Genomic DNA, 15,774 nt, shown 5'->3' on the forward strand with positions numbered 1-15,774 from the left:
TGTGTGTGGCTGGCTCTGAATGGGGACCCCTTTCAGCTACGCTTTTCTTGATATTTGCCCTTCCATTTTATGCCATAGTAGCTTAGAGGCATTTTCGGGTCCCTAAGTAACGTCGCGCACACACAGGTGCTATCACCAAATTTTTGCCCAATTGACCTGATTTGGGGGCCTTGGGGAAATACAGGATCTCCTCTGACTCTGGGGCCAAGGGAGTGGTCGCTGGCAGGATTTGTGGCTGAGCCTGGGGAGGGGAGGGCAGGCCCTGCTGGAGGGAGGAAGCCTTGGGACCTGACCAGGAAGACTCTCCTCACGTCTTGCTGTCCTCATAGGCCTCTCCCTCCCTGGCCCCAAGTTCTCTGTACCCAGGGCTCTACCTGTCTCTCTACCTGTCTCTCTACCTGTCTCTCTTGCTTACTGACAGGGTCAGCTGGGAGAGCAGGAGAGGGTGCCCTGTGAGCTGCAAAGAGCACCCCGCAAGGCCCTGTTGCCCTGGTCAGGGGTAGGCCAGGCCTGAAGGCGGGTCTGCGGCTGGTCCAGGCCCGAGCCTCTCAGGTAGCCTGGAGGACAGGCTGACCTTGTCCTTGTGGCTGCAGCTCTATCCAGGACCCTGGCGGCTTCCTGGACATCCAAGCCCAGCGGCACCAGCAGCGGCGGAGGGAGGGGCTGTGACCTGGCTGAGTCACCTGAGCCCGGTTGAGAGCACCTCTGATTGCTTGACCGCTGACCTGCAGCTGGATGAGGAGTGTGGCTGGGGGAATGGGCTTGTTTATAATGCGGGGACAAAGGGCGGAAGCTGGCGCAGTTGGAGCAGTGCTTCCTGTGGCCCAGGCCTTTCATCCAGGAGGCCACAAAGCGGGCTCCCCACACCCGGCGGCTGAGGGGCAGGGAGGAGGAAGGCATCGCCGAGGAAGGGCTCAGCCAGGCCCGCCACAAGCCTCAGGGCAAGTCCCATGTCCCCAGCCACAGAGCACCGTCCCCACCCAGGAAGGAAACCCACTTCCCCAAAGTGTCCCGGCTGCTGAAGGGCAGCACTGGGACCTCAGGGGCATCTGGCTGACCCCAACCTGCTCGTGTCCCCTTGGCCTCACGTGGACCAAGCAGGGACCACTGCCCACATAGCCCAGACACTGGGCATCCCAGGGCCGTGGCCCAGTCACAGAAGGTGTGGGCAGTGGCAGCACCCAGAGTGTCCTGGAGGCACACACCTTGACAGATGAGGAGACTGAGGCCCAGGACACGCAGCGACTCGTCCACAGCCGAATGGCGTGCGAGTGTCCTCCACAGGGCAGGCGGCCAACACAGCTACTGGACACTCGAAGGTGAGGGCAGGGCCAGGCACAGTCCAGTCCCGCCCCCTGGTCCCTTGGAGCACGGTGGCTTTCTTGGGCCACCCAGCCCCTTCTGTGACTTTGTCCACAGGTCAACTCTGTGGCCTGACTGGGGGTCTCCCAGTGGTGGCCGACCCTGGGTCCCCACTAGTGCTGCTCCTAAACAGTCGGTGAATTAAGTCAGCTCACGTTGGTCTTGAGCGAGCCCCCGGCCCACGGGGCAGTCTCAAGAGTGGTGCAGAGAACCCCAATCCTCCCACCCCCTCCTTGGACACCAACAGCCAGGCAGGAGGGCGAGGAGAGGGGTGGAGAAGAAGGGGAGCCCCTCCTGTTGTTCAGACCAAGGTTTTCTGTCTCGGTTCCAGAAGGACGAGGGGAAGGTCCCTCCCGCCCCCTCCCCATGCCCAGGACTCTGGCTTTTCGTAGGTGTTTGTGGACTGCAGGGACACACTGCTCTCCTAGGTCACATGTGTGTCATTGGCTACGTCCCTCAGGACACCCCAGAGAGAGCGGAAAGTACCGCATCACTGGGCCCCCGGGGGCTGGGCCAAGGGAGGGCCGAGCGGGTCGTGGACCAGCGTGGGCAGTGCCGTGGTTTGGAGGGGGTGAGTGCGTCATCCGAGGGTTTTGAGCAGAAACTGCTCCCCATCATGAGGTTCTGGAGGATGGAGACGATCCAGCTGAGGTGTCTAGAGGGGGCTTTGGGAAGTGATTAGGAGGAGAAAGTGTCATCAGGGTACAACTGCATGTTTGGATCCTGCTGGCTCCACAAGAAGGCGGGGAGAGACCAGGGAGACACAGGTACTCCTGTCTCTCACCATGCGATGTCCTGTGCTGCCTTTGGACTCTGACAGCAAGAACCATCACCAAATGAGGCTCTTCAACCTTGAGCTCTAGAATTGTGAGGCACAATAGACCTCTTTCCTTTATAAAGTGTTCCAGACTCAGGTATTTTGTTATAATAATAGCAACACAAAAAAACTAATACAGCATAATTTATTCTCAACTTGCTCCTGCAGATCTAGGCTTAGTTCTTTGACCTAGGAGTTTGATCTCCATGGATTCCCTTGCCTTCTGGCTTCTGATTGGCTCCACCAATGGGAGGTGCCAGTGGGAAAAGAGTGATGGTGGAGTCTACCTGTCCCCTCGCCTGCCAGGCCACATCCTAAGCCACCTCTGCGTCCTTTCTCAAGGCCTCCAGGCTCTGTGGCACTGGCTCCCCTTGGTCCAGCAAGGCTGATTCCTCACCCTGCCCCTTCAGCTTCCCACAGTGGCCATCTTCTAGCCACATGGCTGTCCCTTGTTGGACAGATGTCCTGTGCCTCTTTCCTAAACTCTCTTTGATTCATCGTCGATGCTGACCTCACTCTCAGAGTGACCCCGAGGCACCACGGCTCCTCCAGCCCCTGGGGGCCCAGCCCTGCATACTAGAGGAGCCAGGGCGGGGCTGGGTGGGCACGCCTAGCCTGCCCAGCCAAGCAGGGGCCAGTGGAAACCAGCGATTCTGACGGATGGGGTGACCAAATATGGTCAGAGCCACCCAGGGGTCTCAGGCTTGAAGCTCCTCACACTGACCCCAGGGACCACCCGTCGGTTTAGCCTCAGATTGAAGAGCCACTGGGAGGGGCTCAGTGGCAGAGGGCTTGCCCAGCCTGAGGGAGGCACTTAGCACCACATAAAAAACTAAACAAATAAAGGCATGCTGTCCTTCTACAAATATTAAAAAAATAAAAAGAGCCAATGGGGTCGTGTCCAGTGAGCCTTCACGTCTACTCACAGTCACTCAACAAACCCATTCTGAGCACCCACAGGGTGCTGTGCATTGGGGACCCCACAAGAGCCAAGGTGACCCCAGCCCTGTCTCCTGGTCTAGTAGGAGGATAAGCCCTGCACAGGCAACAGCTGCCCAAGCTACATGTCCACGTGGGAACGAGAGGCCGAGGTACAGGACTGTGGGAGACGGGCTCAGGTGGCCACGGGCATCCCTCCCTGAAGTTCAGGTGGAAGAGACAAGAAATGGAGCAGCCGGTGGCTGACCACTCAGCAGTGAGTTAGGCTGAAGGAGAGAGCTCCTCATCTTGATGTCCTCGGTGTGAAAGGTGCTTCACAGCCCATCTCAGCTTCCTGGGAGACACTGCTGTCCCCCTGCACCGGAAGGGAACTGAGCTTGGAGGTCAGACGGTGTCCAGCAAGCTCCAGGTTCCAAGTCTGCCTCTCCGTCTCTTCTGCACCACACCTGACCCCAGGACCGCAGTTTCCCTGAGAGAAAAGGCTGAAGTGGAATGTTCTAGAATGCCTGTCTCCGTCCCAATGATGGGCTGTAGAGTACAGAAGTGCCCAGGCGTACCTCAAGCTAAGCAGGGAAATTGGGACTGCCCACTGTGTGTTCGGATGCCCCGTGGTCCGGCCAGGGCTCCGGGGTCATTTGGTAGATCAGAGATGGGCTGTGGGCATGGGACTCTCCCACCCCCACCTGAGCCTCCTCCTTGGCTGGGGTCTGCCCCATCTCCACCGCATTTCTTCCTCGACGGACCTATCCTCTGGTGGCCTTTCAGGTGCCCTCTGCCAGTACCGCCCACGTGAGGCCCATGGTGACAAAATGACAGAAACATTCTCAGGAGAGGGCTCTGCCCTGCACACAGGCCTGTGGTGTCCAGGAGGGCAGGCCTCTGAAACCTCGAGCCCCGAACCGGCTTCTCTTGACCAAAACCTCACTGTCCCCACTGCTCGGTTCCCTGAGCTCCAGCAAGTACTTGCTGAGCACTCACACGGCGCCAGCTCGGGATGCCAGGTGAGCCAGGTACCCCTGTTCTCGGGGGCTCAGAGGAGGCGGCACGCCCCGCTGGGCATTTGAAGCCCTGTGGGCGCAGGACCCAGCGGCCAGCCGGCCTCCTTGGCAGGGCAGAGTACGAACAGGTGGGGGGCGGGGCAGGAAGACCCTCTGACCTGGTTTTCCTTTCATTTTTTGACCAGTTTCCCAGGATTCTACTCCCTGGGCCAGTATCAGGTTTCTCTGTCCCTCCCCCCGCCCCCCAGGTCTTGTCCTGAGTTGTCATGAAGAGTCCTTCCTTTATCACCAGACTGGACAGGGACTGTCCCTGGGGAGATTTCTCCGGTGGCCACAGCTGAACAGGAGAGCCTGTGTTCCCAGGCCACCTCCACACACCCCAGGCCACCCCCTCACACCCCAGGGGTCCCGGCCAGCATGGAGCTCCGCGACCTCCCCTCCCTCGCACCCCTCCTCTCTGACCAGGCAGGGTGTCTGAATCTGGGCCCTGCGCTCTCTGGGGGCATCTGTGGGTGGCCTCAGAGGCCCAGTCCCTGAGATGTGCGCTGAGCCTCGTGCTCACAGGACCGGAGGGTCCCTTGTCCAGGGTTTTGCCGTAGTTTGAAGGGAAGCGGGGCGTTACCTGGAAAGTCTTAAGCGCTGATGGGTGTGTTGACTTCTCAGGAGTCCTCCCAAGGCCAGGAGTGGCTTATGGCACAGCCCGCCACGCCAGCGCTCCCTTCAGTGGCTGGCTGCACTTGGCACAACGTCCTGGAGGCCCGTCCATGCAGCACGTGGACAGGGTAGTCACCGTAGTCACCGGATGGTAGATCACGTTTCGCCCCCGGGCTCACCTGCTGGTCACCCTGGGTCTCTCCAGCCTTGGCTGCTGGGAACCTGCTGCTAGAGACGTTGATATGGAGATGTTCCTTTGGGTCCCTCCTTCCACGCTTTGCGGTTTACCCAGAAGTGTCATTGCTGGGTCGTGGGGTAATGGTCCAGGTGTTTTGAGGACCTGCATATCCTTGTCCTTAGTGGCTGGACCATTTTGCTGTCCCTTAATGGGTACAACTGGTGCAAAGCTCTTGGTCAGCCTGAAGGCACTAATGCACACGGGTTGGGGTTTGTGGCATTTTAATGTCTTTGAAAACGGTGTCACGCCTTGCCGTAAATGGCCTCCCTCCGTCTTGGTTGTCACTATTTTCCCTCTGGCTTTCTGATTGGTCCTTAAATTCATGGCGCTCCCTACGACCCGCAGCACGTCTGCATGGCTGGCAGGTGTGTTGAGGACGTGCTGACCCTGCAGCCTGCGTGGACCCACACAGCGGTGGGGCCCCACAGAGGTCTTGGTGCCCCACTGGTGATGGTGGCTCTTGTTCCCCACCCAGGCGGTCCCCTGCCTTGAAGCCGTCCACGTCACTGTGGCTTCTTTCAGGGACCACCTGTAACACCCACCTGCCTCGCACCGTCTCCCCTCCGTCCTGCTCATCCTTTTGGCCTGGCCTTGGTGTCACTGTCCCTGGTCACTGCAGCTCCACCCTGCCTGCAGACTTCTCTCACCCTCTGTCCCTTCCTGAATCTGCCATGCTTGCTGCCCGGCTGGTCCCTGGCCCCTAGCTCCAGCCTAGGCCCTCCCGGGACGGCTGCCAACTGAACCGTTTCCTCCGAGGTCCTGCCAGCTCTTATGCGGGGCTGGCCACCTCTTGAGCGTTTCCTGTGACTTCTATTTTCTCTCCCTTTGCCCCTTAATCTGTTTTTCTTTGCTTCCCTGCCCCCAGCTGGAAGGCCTCTACCTTCCTGCTTCCTCCTGAAACCCCCGCCTCTGCGCCCCTCTGCTCCTCTTCCCCTCCGCTCCCCTCCCCTCCCCCTCCCCTCCCCCTCTGCTCCCCATCCCCTCCCCCTCCCCTCCCCTCCCCCTCTGCTCCCCATCCCCTCCCCCTCCCCTCCCCTTCCCCCTCCCCCAGGCTCCGCCCCTCCCACCTCTGCAGCCCCTTCCTCCCTGTGTGCCACCCTGGCTTCCTGCCCCGCCCCAGTGGAGGGTGCCCCTTCTTTGTGCTCACCAGAAACACCTGCCCAGCTTTCCAGCCACACCCTGTGCTGGGAGTGGAGAGGATCTGGGCACCAGGGGAGCACCTGCCATGCTGCCCTCTGTCCCTTCTTCCCTGCCCTCTCTTCCCACAGTCCTTGCACCCGGAGGGGCCAGCACCTCCCTTCCGCACACCCTTGTCTGCTGGCCATAGGGCCCAGGCGGGAGTCACTGCGGGCAGCGCCGTCTTCTCCCTCTGCGGGTGCTTCTGGGATGGGAGGTCAGCCTGGTTGACGGGGGCGGGGGGGGGCCCGGGGGGGCGCCCAGTGCAGGTGGGCGCCCTCCCTCCAGCCAGCCAGGGGTCCTCCCAGCTCAGCTGCCTTCTCCTGTCCTGCTCCAGTCAGGAGCCTTGAAGGGAGGAGTCCGGAGGGGAAGTGGATGGTGCCCTGTTCTGTTCGGCTGGTAGTTAGGCCTGTCTGCAGGTAGGAATGGGCCAGTGGCCCCTGTGGACTCTGTGACGCACTGGAGATCCGGCAGGGGCCTGACCCCCCATCTTCCTAACTCAGATCCGACTTCTGCCTCTGCGACAGGCCAGCACTTGCTGCTGAGGCTTCCTGTGCCCACACTGTAGGCTCCTTCCACCCCACGTGGCAGCTTCCCAGTTCAGGTCCTTAAAGTGAAGGGAGCCAGATGCCGTGGGGCACGCCTGAAATCCCAGTGGCTCTGGAGGCTGAGGCAGGAGGATCACAAGTTCAAAGCCAGCCTCAGCAAGAGTGAGGTGTAAGCAACTCAGTGAGACCCTGTCTCTAAATAAAATACAACATAGGGATGGAGATGTGGCTCAGTGGCTAAATGCTCCTGAGTTCAATCCCTGGTACCCCCCTCCAAAAAAAAAAGTGAAAGTGAAGGGGAGTTTTGGCTCCTATTCCTGGGAAGTTCACATGTAGGGTTGGTGCGCTTTGCTGCAGGTCTGCACCGAGTCTATCCAGTGGATCTGGCTCTTGGGAACCTCAAACCTTCCCCCACCATCCCACCACCCACCCACCCCAGGCAGGCAGTGGCGGTGCCAAGGCCGTATCTGTGTGTCGAGCCTGTCCTAGCCTCTTCCACATTGTCCTGCAGTCCTCTCTGGAGCCTCCACCTGACCTCTTCCTAGAGGCCTCCCCAACTCACCTTCTCCCTGCTTTCTAACATGCCCTGCGTGTGGGGTCTGGATTGTTATAGTAGTGTGCATGAGCGTGTCCACTGTCACACTAGAATGTGGCGATGCTGCAGATGAAGCCATATCTTGTGGGTCACTCCTGTGACCCAGGGTAGAAGCTGAAGCTCAGTAGATACCTCATTGGCTGCGTGTGAGTAAATGAACACGTAACCCACGAGGCAGGTGGTCTCCACGATGGAGGACTTGACTCCGTAAGCCGTTTCAGAGAGGAAAACCTTCCCCATTTGGTCTCCTGTCCCCTGGCTGCAAGAGAAGGCTGTACTTGCAGGTGACTCTGCAGGGACGAGGCTGTGCCTGTCTCTGTGTTGATGAGGCTGGAGGTCAGTGCCACCTCTGCCTGCCACACGCAGTGTGTTGCTCGCGCATGCACAACCTCCCCAGGCCGGGGCCGCCAGCCAGCCCTGCTCCTCCAGGCCTCCTGGGCCTGAAATCCCCTCTGAACACGTGTGCTTCTAAGTACATGGTGACATGTGTGTGCATGTGTGTGTGGGGATAGTATGAGTGTGCATGGCTGTGAGTGTGTGCAAGTGTGGATGGAGTCACCTCCATCCACATCCATGAGTGTGTGCCTGTGGGAGGAGTGAGGGTGTGTGAGTGAGTGTGGATGGGTGTGAGTGTGTAAGTCACACAAGTGCGGGCACGTTGATCAGGAGGACAGACAGGACTGCCCTCCACTCCTCAGGCTGCATGCTTGGTCACCTCTGTAGGGCACCCAGCTGCTCTCAGCCTGATCTTGGCATTTAGGATCCCTGAGCTCACATGTCTCTTTTTATTCCCAAAATCCAGTTGAAGGTCAGAAATTCCAGTTGGGAGAGAGATTATGCTCTGGAAGAATGCCAGAGGACAGGGTGGCTGGGACCTGGACGTTGAGGCCCACGGAGGGCCTTGGCCTCAGCCCCAGGCCAGCTCTGCCCTTGGACGCTCAGCAGAGCTGCTGTCCCCGAGGTCTCAGTCCAGGACCTCTGTGCAAGGCAGGGGTGGGTAGCAGAAGTCCTGGCATCCTGGGGGACATGGTGGTGTTAGGGGACACCGCCTGCCGGAGGACATGATGATGCTGGGTGACATGATGGCATTCGGGACACTGTCATGCTTCCTTTCCCTCTGGGTCCCTTAGGAAGGGCCAAGAAGGATGCTCATAGTCACAAATAGAAGTGAAATCAAGTGGGAAGAAAAGCTGTCCTGAGGGCTAATCCTCGAGGCACCTGATCAGCTGCGGGGACGTGAGGAGGCCTAGACAGAGCAGCTTGCAGGGATCAGTGGGGACACAGGAGGTGGAGGAAGCTAATTATAGAGCCAGAGATGAGGGAGGGCTGCAAGGGGCCAGCTTGCCGACAGGGGCTCTCAGTGTGCATTTCCCGGGCCCGTCCTGGGCCAGCGCAGGGGTGAGTGCTGGGAAGAAGGCAGGTCCTGCCAAGGTGGAGTGGAACAGAGGGTGCAGCTCGGAACGAGGACCTGCTGGGGGTTCCTAGGTGTGGGGGCCCAGGAGGGCTCACCCCGGAAGGAAAGAAGGGGGCTGGGGGAGGTGGAGAGAGAAGCCCTTGAATTTGGGAGAAGCCCTTGAACTTGGGCAAGGCCTGGCCCTTTCTGTAGATCCTGGGGAACCAGGAAGCTGGGTTTCAGGACAGCCTGACTGCAGGTGCATGGAGCAGAGCACCGTGACCTGGGACAGGAGAGGCGTGCGGAAGGCTTTCCCAAGAGTCCTGTGTGAGGCACTGGGCTCCCCTGCCAGGGTGTGACGGGGCAGGAATGGCCTTGACCCTACACGGCTGGCCTGGCCTATCTGCTTCCCAGTGGGCTGGGAAGTTCACCCCCAGGCCTCATTGGGCAGGTGCCAGGACTTGGTGGAGTGAGAGGCGGCAAGCGGCACTCTCCAGGGAGGAACACGCAGGGCTCCGAGGGTGCTTCTCTTGGGGTCGCAGAAAGAGCTCCAGGGCCCCTTGTCTGCGCCACTGTCCCGAGGGACTGTCCCAGCACCTTCTGCTCTGGCCCTCCCACCTTGCAGCTGGACAGGGTCCAGGGAGGTGGGGTTGCAGGCCACAGGAGAGGGGGATGCCAGCTGGTCCCCTGCTCCTCGCCCCGAGATCTTACTCTGTTTCAAGACCGCCACTCTGTTTGCCCACCTCTTTAGAACACAGACCGCTAACCTGTTCAAAGTCCAGGGCTGGCAGAAGGGGGTGGAAAGGCTGCAAGAGGACGGAAGGGAACAGAGACTTGGCACTCGCTCCAGGCCGGGTGCCGGGTCTGCATCAACTCAAGTTCACCATCGCGTTGCGTGAAGCCGGAGCTGCAGTCACAGGGGGGGTGTCATTCCCCCCAGGCCACATGGGTGACCTGTCCAATGCCAAACCTTTGCCCTTTTGCCCAACCTGAAGGGGTGCCCAGTCTGGAGTGGGTGGGAAGCCCCTCGATAAAGAAGAGGAGACACAGACAACACAATCCCTGACTCCCTCTACCTTTGCCATTTCAGCTGTCTGGGCCTCCGCGTCATGAGCAGCTCTCCAAGGGACACCCAGGGCCCAAGTCACCGGCAGGGCCTCCTGCCCTCTGTCACCCACGTCCCACCAGCCAAGAAGATAACCTTCCTCAAGCGCGGGGATGCGCGGTTCGCAGGAGTTCGCCTGGCCGTGCACCAGCGCAGCTTCAAGACCTTCAGTGCCCTGATGGACGAGCTCTCCCAGCGCGTGCCTCTCTCCTTTGGGGTGCGCTCCGTCACCACACCCCGGGGCCTGCATGGCCTCAGTGCCCTGGAACAGCTACAAGATGGGGGCTGCTACCTTTGCTCGGATAGAAAGCCCCCCAAGACCCCCAGTGGGCCGGGCCAGCTGCGGGGGAGGAGCCCCTCTGCTCTGCAGTCCCGGGACTTGGACGGCGGGCGTGAGGTGCCAGGAACATCCTCTTCCTGGAAAGGACCTAGAGCCCCAAGGAGGATAACGCTGGTTAAGAACAGGGACCCCAGGTTCCAGGAGACGGTGGTTCTCAGCCACAGGAACACCAGGAGCCTGGCGGCCTTTCTCAGCAAAGCCTCGGATCTCCTGCGCTTCCCCGTGAGGCAGATATACACCCCCAGTGGGAAGAAGGTAGGCGGTGGGCCATATTTCCTTAACAAGGCCTCCGGACCTCAGGTCGGAACCCAGATGGGACGGGAGGCTCCTCCTGACCGCTCTACGCTACCCACAGTGGACAGCGGGAAGGCCCCAGCCGGGCCGCTGGTGGAGCAGGAACTGCTCCCACATCTCCAGAGCCTATTTACCGAGCACTTGGCAAGAGCCAGGCTCCTGCTTGGCACACTCTTCATTTTCTCCCCCAGTCCTCTCGGCAGCCTCCTTCCAGGAGAGTTCAGAGCCATCAAAATCATGTTTATATTCTCTCCTGAAGTCACCCCATACTGTACCCCCGTTTCAAATTCAACCACAACCCACATGGCATCCTTTATGTTAAGGTCTATCGAAGTCCATGCCCATCAAAATACCTGATTTAAAGTGGTGTTAAGAATTTGATAGCAAAAAGTAGGAAATTGGTTAATATAGATAGACCCAATATGGTTTCTTGGCAGAGGTGGGAAGGAGATTGGCTTCGTCTCACGAGGCTGTGGTTGGTATTTAAAATCCCCTCCACTCCCCATCCTGGCTCCTTCTGCTCCCACCAGGGCGTACTTGGCAGAGGGAGCCACACTCTGAGGCTGAGCCTTGGAGCTCCTGCCGGCCGAGGCGGCCGCGGCTGTGTTGACGTCTCTCCCTGCCGGGGCAGCCAGACAGGCACCCCAACAGATTCTGTGTAATGGCGACCACTTGCCCTTGAGGATAACCACCCACCGCACCCGACACGGGAGCCCTCTAGTTGCCTGTGGGCTCATCGTCCTGGGCAACTCCACACACCCTGGTGGCGGTCTCCACTTTCAGCTCATGGAGCCGCCAGGTGACTCCAGGGGGGATTCTCCTGGATCCTGGGGCCTCCCAGCCAGCAGATGCCCAAGTTGCTGGGATGGGAAGCAAAAGGTTTGCAGCCACAGGTGCAAAGAAGGGCACCTGATTCACAGGTGTACCAGGGCGGGGAGCCACTCTCACTTCCTGCCCGGAGTCCCCAGGTGTCTGCAGTCTGCTCTTGAAGCACTTGTCAACATCCTGTAAGGTAATAGTCAAGGGGCGCTTCCTAGCTGTCTCCCAAATGGAGTCTTCCAGAAACTGTCCCGCTGTTCCCATGCTACAGGTGCTCTGGGGCGGTGGCATATACCACCTGCCACACGGTGACTTCCACGGGGTGAAGCCCCTGTCCAGGTCTTTACTATAAAATCAGTCCTTTGGGAAGAAGTGCTCAAGAAGTCCACAGAAAGGGATACTGGAAGAATGACGGACAAGACACAAAACCTATCCAAAATAAGTGTCCATCTCAGTGAGGACACGTGGCTGGCCATCTCCTAGACAGGAGCCCAGTGTCCTTAGCTCCCCACCAGGTGGCTGGCTGAGTCCCTCGGGGTATGATGCAGAGCATGAGGTGAGCCTGGGTCTCTGCTCCAGGCAGACCCAGCCCTGAGAGAATGTGGCAGCCAGATCTATGTGGACCAAGTGGAGCTGGCATCCTCTTTAGTGTGACTCAGCCACTCTGTGCAGGAGCTGACGGAGCATGCCTGGGGAGCTGAAGAAGCAGGGCGCCGGGCTCCACTGTGCAGGTCAACTTGTCCACGCGACGATCATCGCTCTTTGATGAACAAGCAGGGCACCACGTTCTCTCCCTCTGGGCGGATCCTGAGAGATCCTTTCGCAGATCCTTCTCTGCATTCCTCACCACCAGTTTCCCAGTCCTGATCCTCCCAAGTCCCTGATTGTCAGATGATACGGTCAACCACTGCCCATAAGTGGCAGAGAGCCTCTTGCCATTCCTCCTTCCAGGAAGATAGTCCACCAAATCACAGAGTCCCCTGCCTTTCCTTCCTCGTTGTCCTTCGTGAGGCTGCGCGGGTCTGTAATGTGGCCACACCGCCTCCGGCCAGGTGGCCATGTTCTGGGACCCAGAACCCAACCTGTTCTTCAGAGAACTGGTCCTAGGGAATTCCCCAGGAAGCCCCAGGTGTGTGCTGAGGGAGGCAGCTTTGCCACAGGTGAACTGCGAGTGGGAGCCACCTGCCCAAGCTCTTCTTGAGCCTGAGCCCGAGTGTGTCTTCCCCCTGGTGAAGGAGCGCCGCCCCGACACCTGCTCTGCAGCTCATGGGCTGCCTGGCCCCGGTCAGCTGCGTTCCAGCAGAGTCAGTTTCTGCATCTGAGTTTTGGCTACAGGAGAAGAGAGACCCTTGGCAGTGGTTGCGGAAGCTCCAAGCCCTCGCGCTGTCCTCAGAGGAGGGTTTAGAGGTGGAGCTGCCAATTCTGAGGCTCGAGGCAGCTCGCAGGGCCCCTGCTCAGTCCTGCTTAGTCTTAGACAGGTCTGTTGTGGCAGCCAGGGCAGCCACAGTCCTGCTGTCAGTACACCACTTCTACCACTCAAGGTCACCACTTAAGTACCTACTTTGTCACTGTGTGCCATGGGCTACCATGTCCCCTTGTCACCAGTTTATCATCACCTTCGAATCCAACCAGCCCAGATAACTAACCCCAGATTCTCTTCCTGAGGGCCTGGTCCCACGAACACCTCTGACAACACTCTGTCAGCTGTGGCTCGGCACAGGAAAGAGTCCCCTCTCGATACCTTACGTAGGGAGGAGCTCTGCACAGAAGAGTCACTGGAAGGCAGGAGGAGCCCAGGCTGCATTCCTGGAGAAGATTCCAGAATGTCACCAAACTGATCTCTAACAGTCTGCATATTGGACCACTGGGTGACTGTCACTGGGATGACTGGGTTCAGTGTTACCCCTCCGTCTCTGGGACCCAGCCTGGGGAAGGTGATCAGTGTCACAGTTGTCTGTCGATGCTCAGGAGCTGGTGAGTGGGCACTGAAATAATGAGTGTCACTTTTGCCATCTTTCGGCTCAGCCTCTCTGTGCCTGTTGCTTGCCGGCAAGTCAAAAGGTGAAAGAAGGTGACCTCTGCTTTGCTGCCATGATCCCTGTCTTGGGCACCCAGTGAGAGGGGCCGATTCATGTGGAGAGCCCTAGCTGCACGGGAGATCTGGAAACGGCTCCCGGCTTCCTGAGCATTCTGAGAAGCAGCCCAGAGAAGGTGTTTCAGAGATGGCCTGGTCCAGAGCCCAGCCTCCACCACACACATCCAGGGACAGCTAAGTTATTATCCCCTTTGGATAGAAAAGGAAAACGAGGCGCAGAGGCTAAGTAATTTGTTTGTAGTGCACAGCTGACAAAGAGCAGCACCGGCATCCGTGGTTTCAAAGTCATAATGCAAAAATGCTCTTGAATCATTGAGGACTTACCACGTCCTAGCATGTGCCACGTACAGAGACCACGAAAAATAGGTCCCTACCTTGGGTACCTTGGGTTGGCTCACACTCTGGGGGGTTTAGTGAGGGAGAGAACAGACTCAAAATACGTGAAAGAGATATTAGGATGTGTCCCGCAGACTCCCGGCGGAGCTCTTAGATCTCTGTAGACCCCCAGGGAAGGCTGTCATGACTTCACTGTGGGGTCCTCTGCTGGGTGAGCTCCTGATAATGCCCTTTTGTTACCGACTCTAGATTCCACTCGCCCCCAGGGGTGAAAGCACCGTTCAGATCTCAGTTCGTCTGCTCTCCTGGAGAGTGTTTTCCTAGGTGTGAGGCTCCATCTGAAAGCTGAAAGGCCTGGCTCGTGTCTGTAGTTTTGAGATGGACCAGAAATCTAAATCCAAGAAGAAATGCACCTAGAAGTTGAAAACACACGTCTAATCAACTGGGCTGAACCATCTGGAGTATAAGAAGTTGGTGTCATTTGGGGGGAGACTCAGAGTTCTCTGTCTTTTCCTTGCTAATGAGAGTAAACTCTTCTAATTAGAGAAAATGAAAAAGAACATATTCTGCACTTTAAAGATGAAACAAGTCCCCTGACACAGCTAGAGATGGCAGCAAGAGTGCAAACACTCAGGGGTGCAGGGCCTCTGGGGCCAGGTGAGACTGTTCTCTAAAGCGGGGGCTGTTTCCAGCCTGCTCAGCTCTGACCCAGGAGAGGGCGGGGCACGCTGTGGTTGGTGCTGGGCCCGGTGGGGGTTAGGAGCCTGGACACCAATGCAGGACGGAGGCAGCGAGGGCTCCTCCACTACTTGGGCAGAGGCAGAGGCAATGGGCTCGGATTACCCTAGAAAACTCAGGTCAGACACCAGAGAGGACTCTGCTTGGGAAAATGGGGGAAAGTCGAGTCCAGGCTCTGCTTGGGGCTGGAGGGCTTTCTGCGGCAGCCGCGTTAGGAAACACACTCTGGAGGGGGGACATGTGGGCAGGGTAGAAGCCGGAGGGCTCTGACCTTCTTTCCTTCCAAAGCAGGCTCATACCTGGTGGAGGGAGAGCTAGAGGGGAGGCCACGTGGGAGGAACCAGTGCTGGGCAGCAGGGAGCGTCTGGGGGTGGCGGGTGGCACTCGGGTGTGATGTGAAATGTCAGGAGGGCTGAAAGGCTGATCCTGTCCCCCTGTGCCCCCCAGCAGGGGGTCTCTGCAGTGAGGTCTCTGCTCACGCTGTCCTCTGCAGGTGGACTCCCTGCAGGCCCTGCTGCGTGGCCCCTCCACGCTGGTGTGTGCTGGGAACGAGGCCTTCAGACCTCCAGCTCTGGAAAGCGCCCAGAAAAACAAGACTGAGACTTTATCTGGGATGACTTCAAGGAACAAACACAGTGAGTTTGCTTTGGGCTCCGATCTGATTTGCACTGCGTGGTGGGCCGGCAGGGCTGGGCAGCTGCCTCCAGGCACCTGGCCTCAGTTCTGAGGTGTGCCAGCCAGGTGGAGGGTCTCTCTGTGTCTTTCTCCTTCTCATAATCGCCAACCTTAACTGGGCTGAGCATTTTATGGGGATGGAGAAGACGGAATGAGGTATTTAAAGAAACGGGAATTGGGAAATCTTGAGCTGGCAGTTTCTAGGGTCTAAAGAACTTGTGGAGGGACACAGTGGGCCTGGCCTCACGGCGGCAAAGGGCCTGGTGTGTGCAGATACTCACATCTTCTTAGAACCCTGGCTGTCTTAGGCAGCGGGCGGCCTGCAGCGGGGCCACCAGCACTGAAAAACCCTGACCAGAGGTCACACGCCTGCACTGGTCACGGCCGAGGCTCTGTTATCCCACATCACACCACTTAAAAGGCATCATGAACAGAGGTGAATAAAAAATCAAACCAGAATGACTGGAATGATGACGGGCAAACCTTAGCAAGTAAACTAAGGAAACACCCACCCTGGTGCCATGCTTGGGCCAGAGGCACAAGGCATCAGCCCAGGCCCCTCTCAGAGGAGCCCTGGGCTTCCCTGATGTGCCCAGAGGTGCTCACAGGGCCTGCCAGGCTGGCCACGGGCTCAGCCTCTGCCCGCCCCGCC

General features: G+C 58.7%; 1 protein-coding gene across 8 annotated transcripts in view; it reads left to right on the forward strand.

The window, feature by feature from the left end:
* The window catches only part of LOC101961295 (RP1 like 1), a 107,569-nt gene that overhangs the window by 13,710 nt on the left and 78,085 nt on the right, over positions 1–15,774 (forward strand). The window contains exons 1-4 of one of the 8 annotated variants that reach the window (XM_078030792.1): positions 8,636–8,725; positions 9,472–9,669; positions 9,811–10,420; positions 14,941–15,082. In XM_078030792.1, coding sequence (XP_077886918.1) covers positions 9,830–10,420; positions 14,941–15,082 — 733 coding nt within the window. In that variant the 5' untranslated portion in view covers positions 8,636–8,725; positions 9,472–9,669; positions 9,811–9,829. The other 7 variants (XM_078030793.1, XM_005337252.4, XM_078030794.1 and 4 more) reach the window with 7 other exon arrangements.

Source organism: Ictidomys tridecemlineatus, chromosome 14 (genome assembly GCF_052094955.1).
Source record: "Ictidomys tridecemlineatus isolate mIctTri1 chromosome 14, mIctTri1.hap1, whole genome shotgun sequence".
Taxonomy (NCBI): domain Eukaryota; kingdom Metazoa; phylum Chordata; class Mammalia; order Rodentia; family Sciuridae; genus Ictidomys; species Ictidomys tridecemlineatus.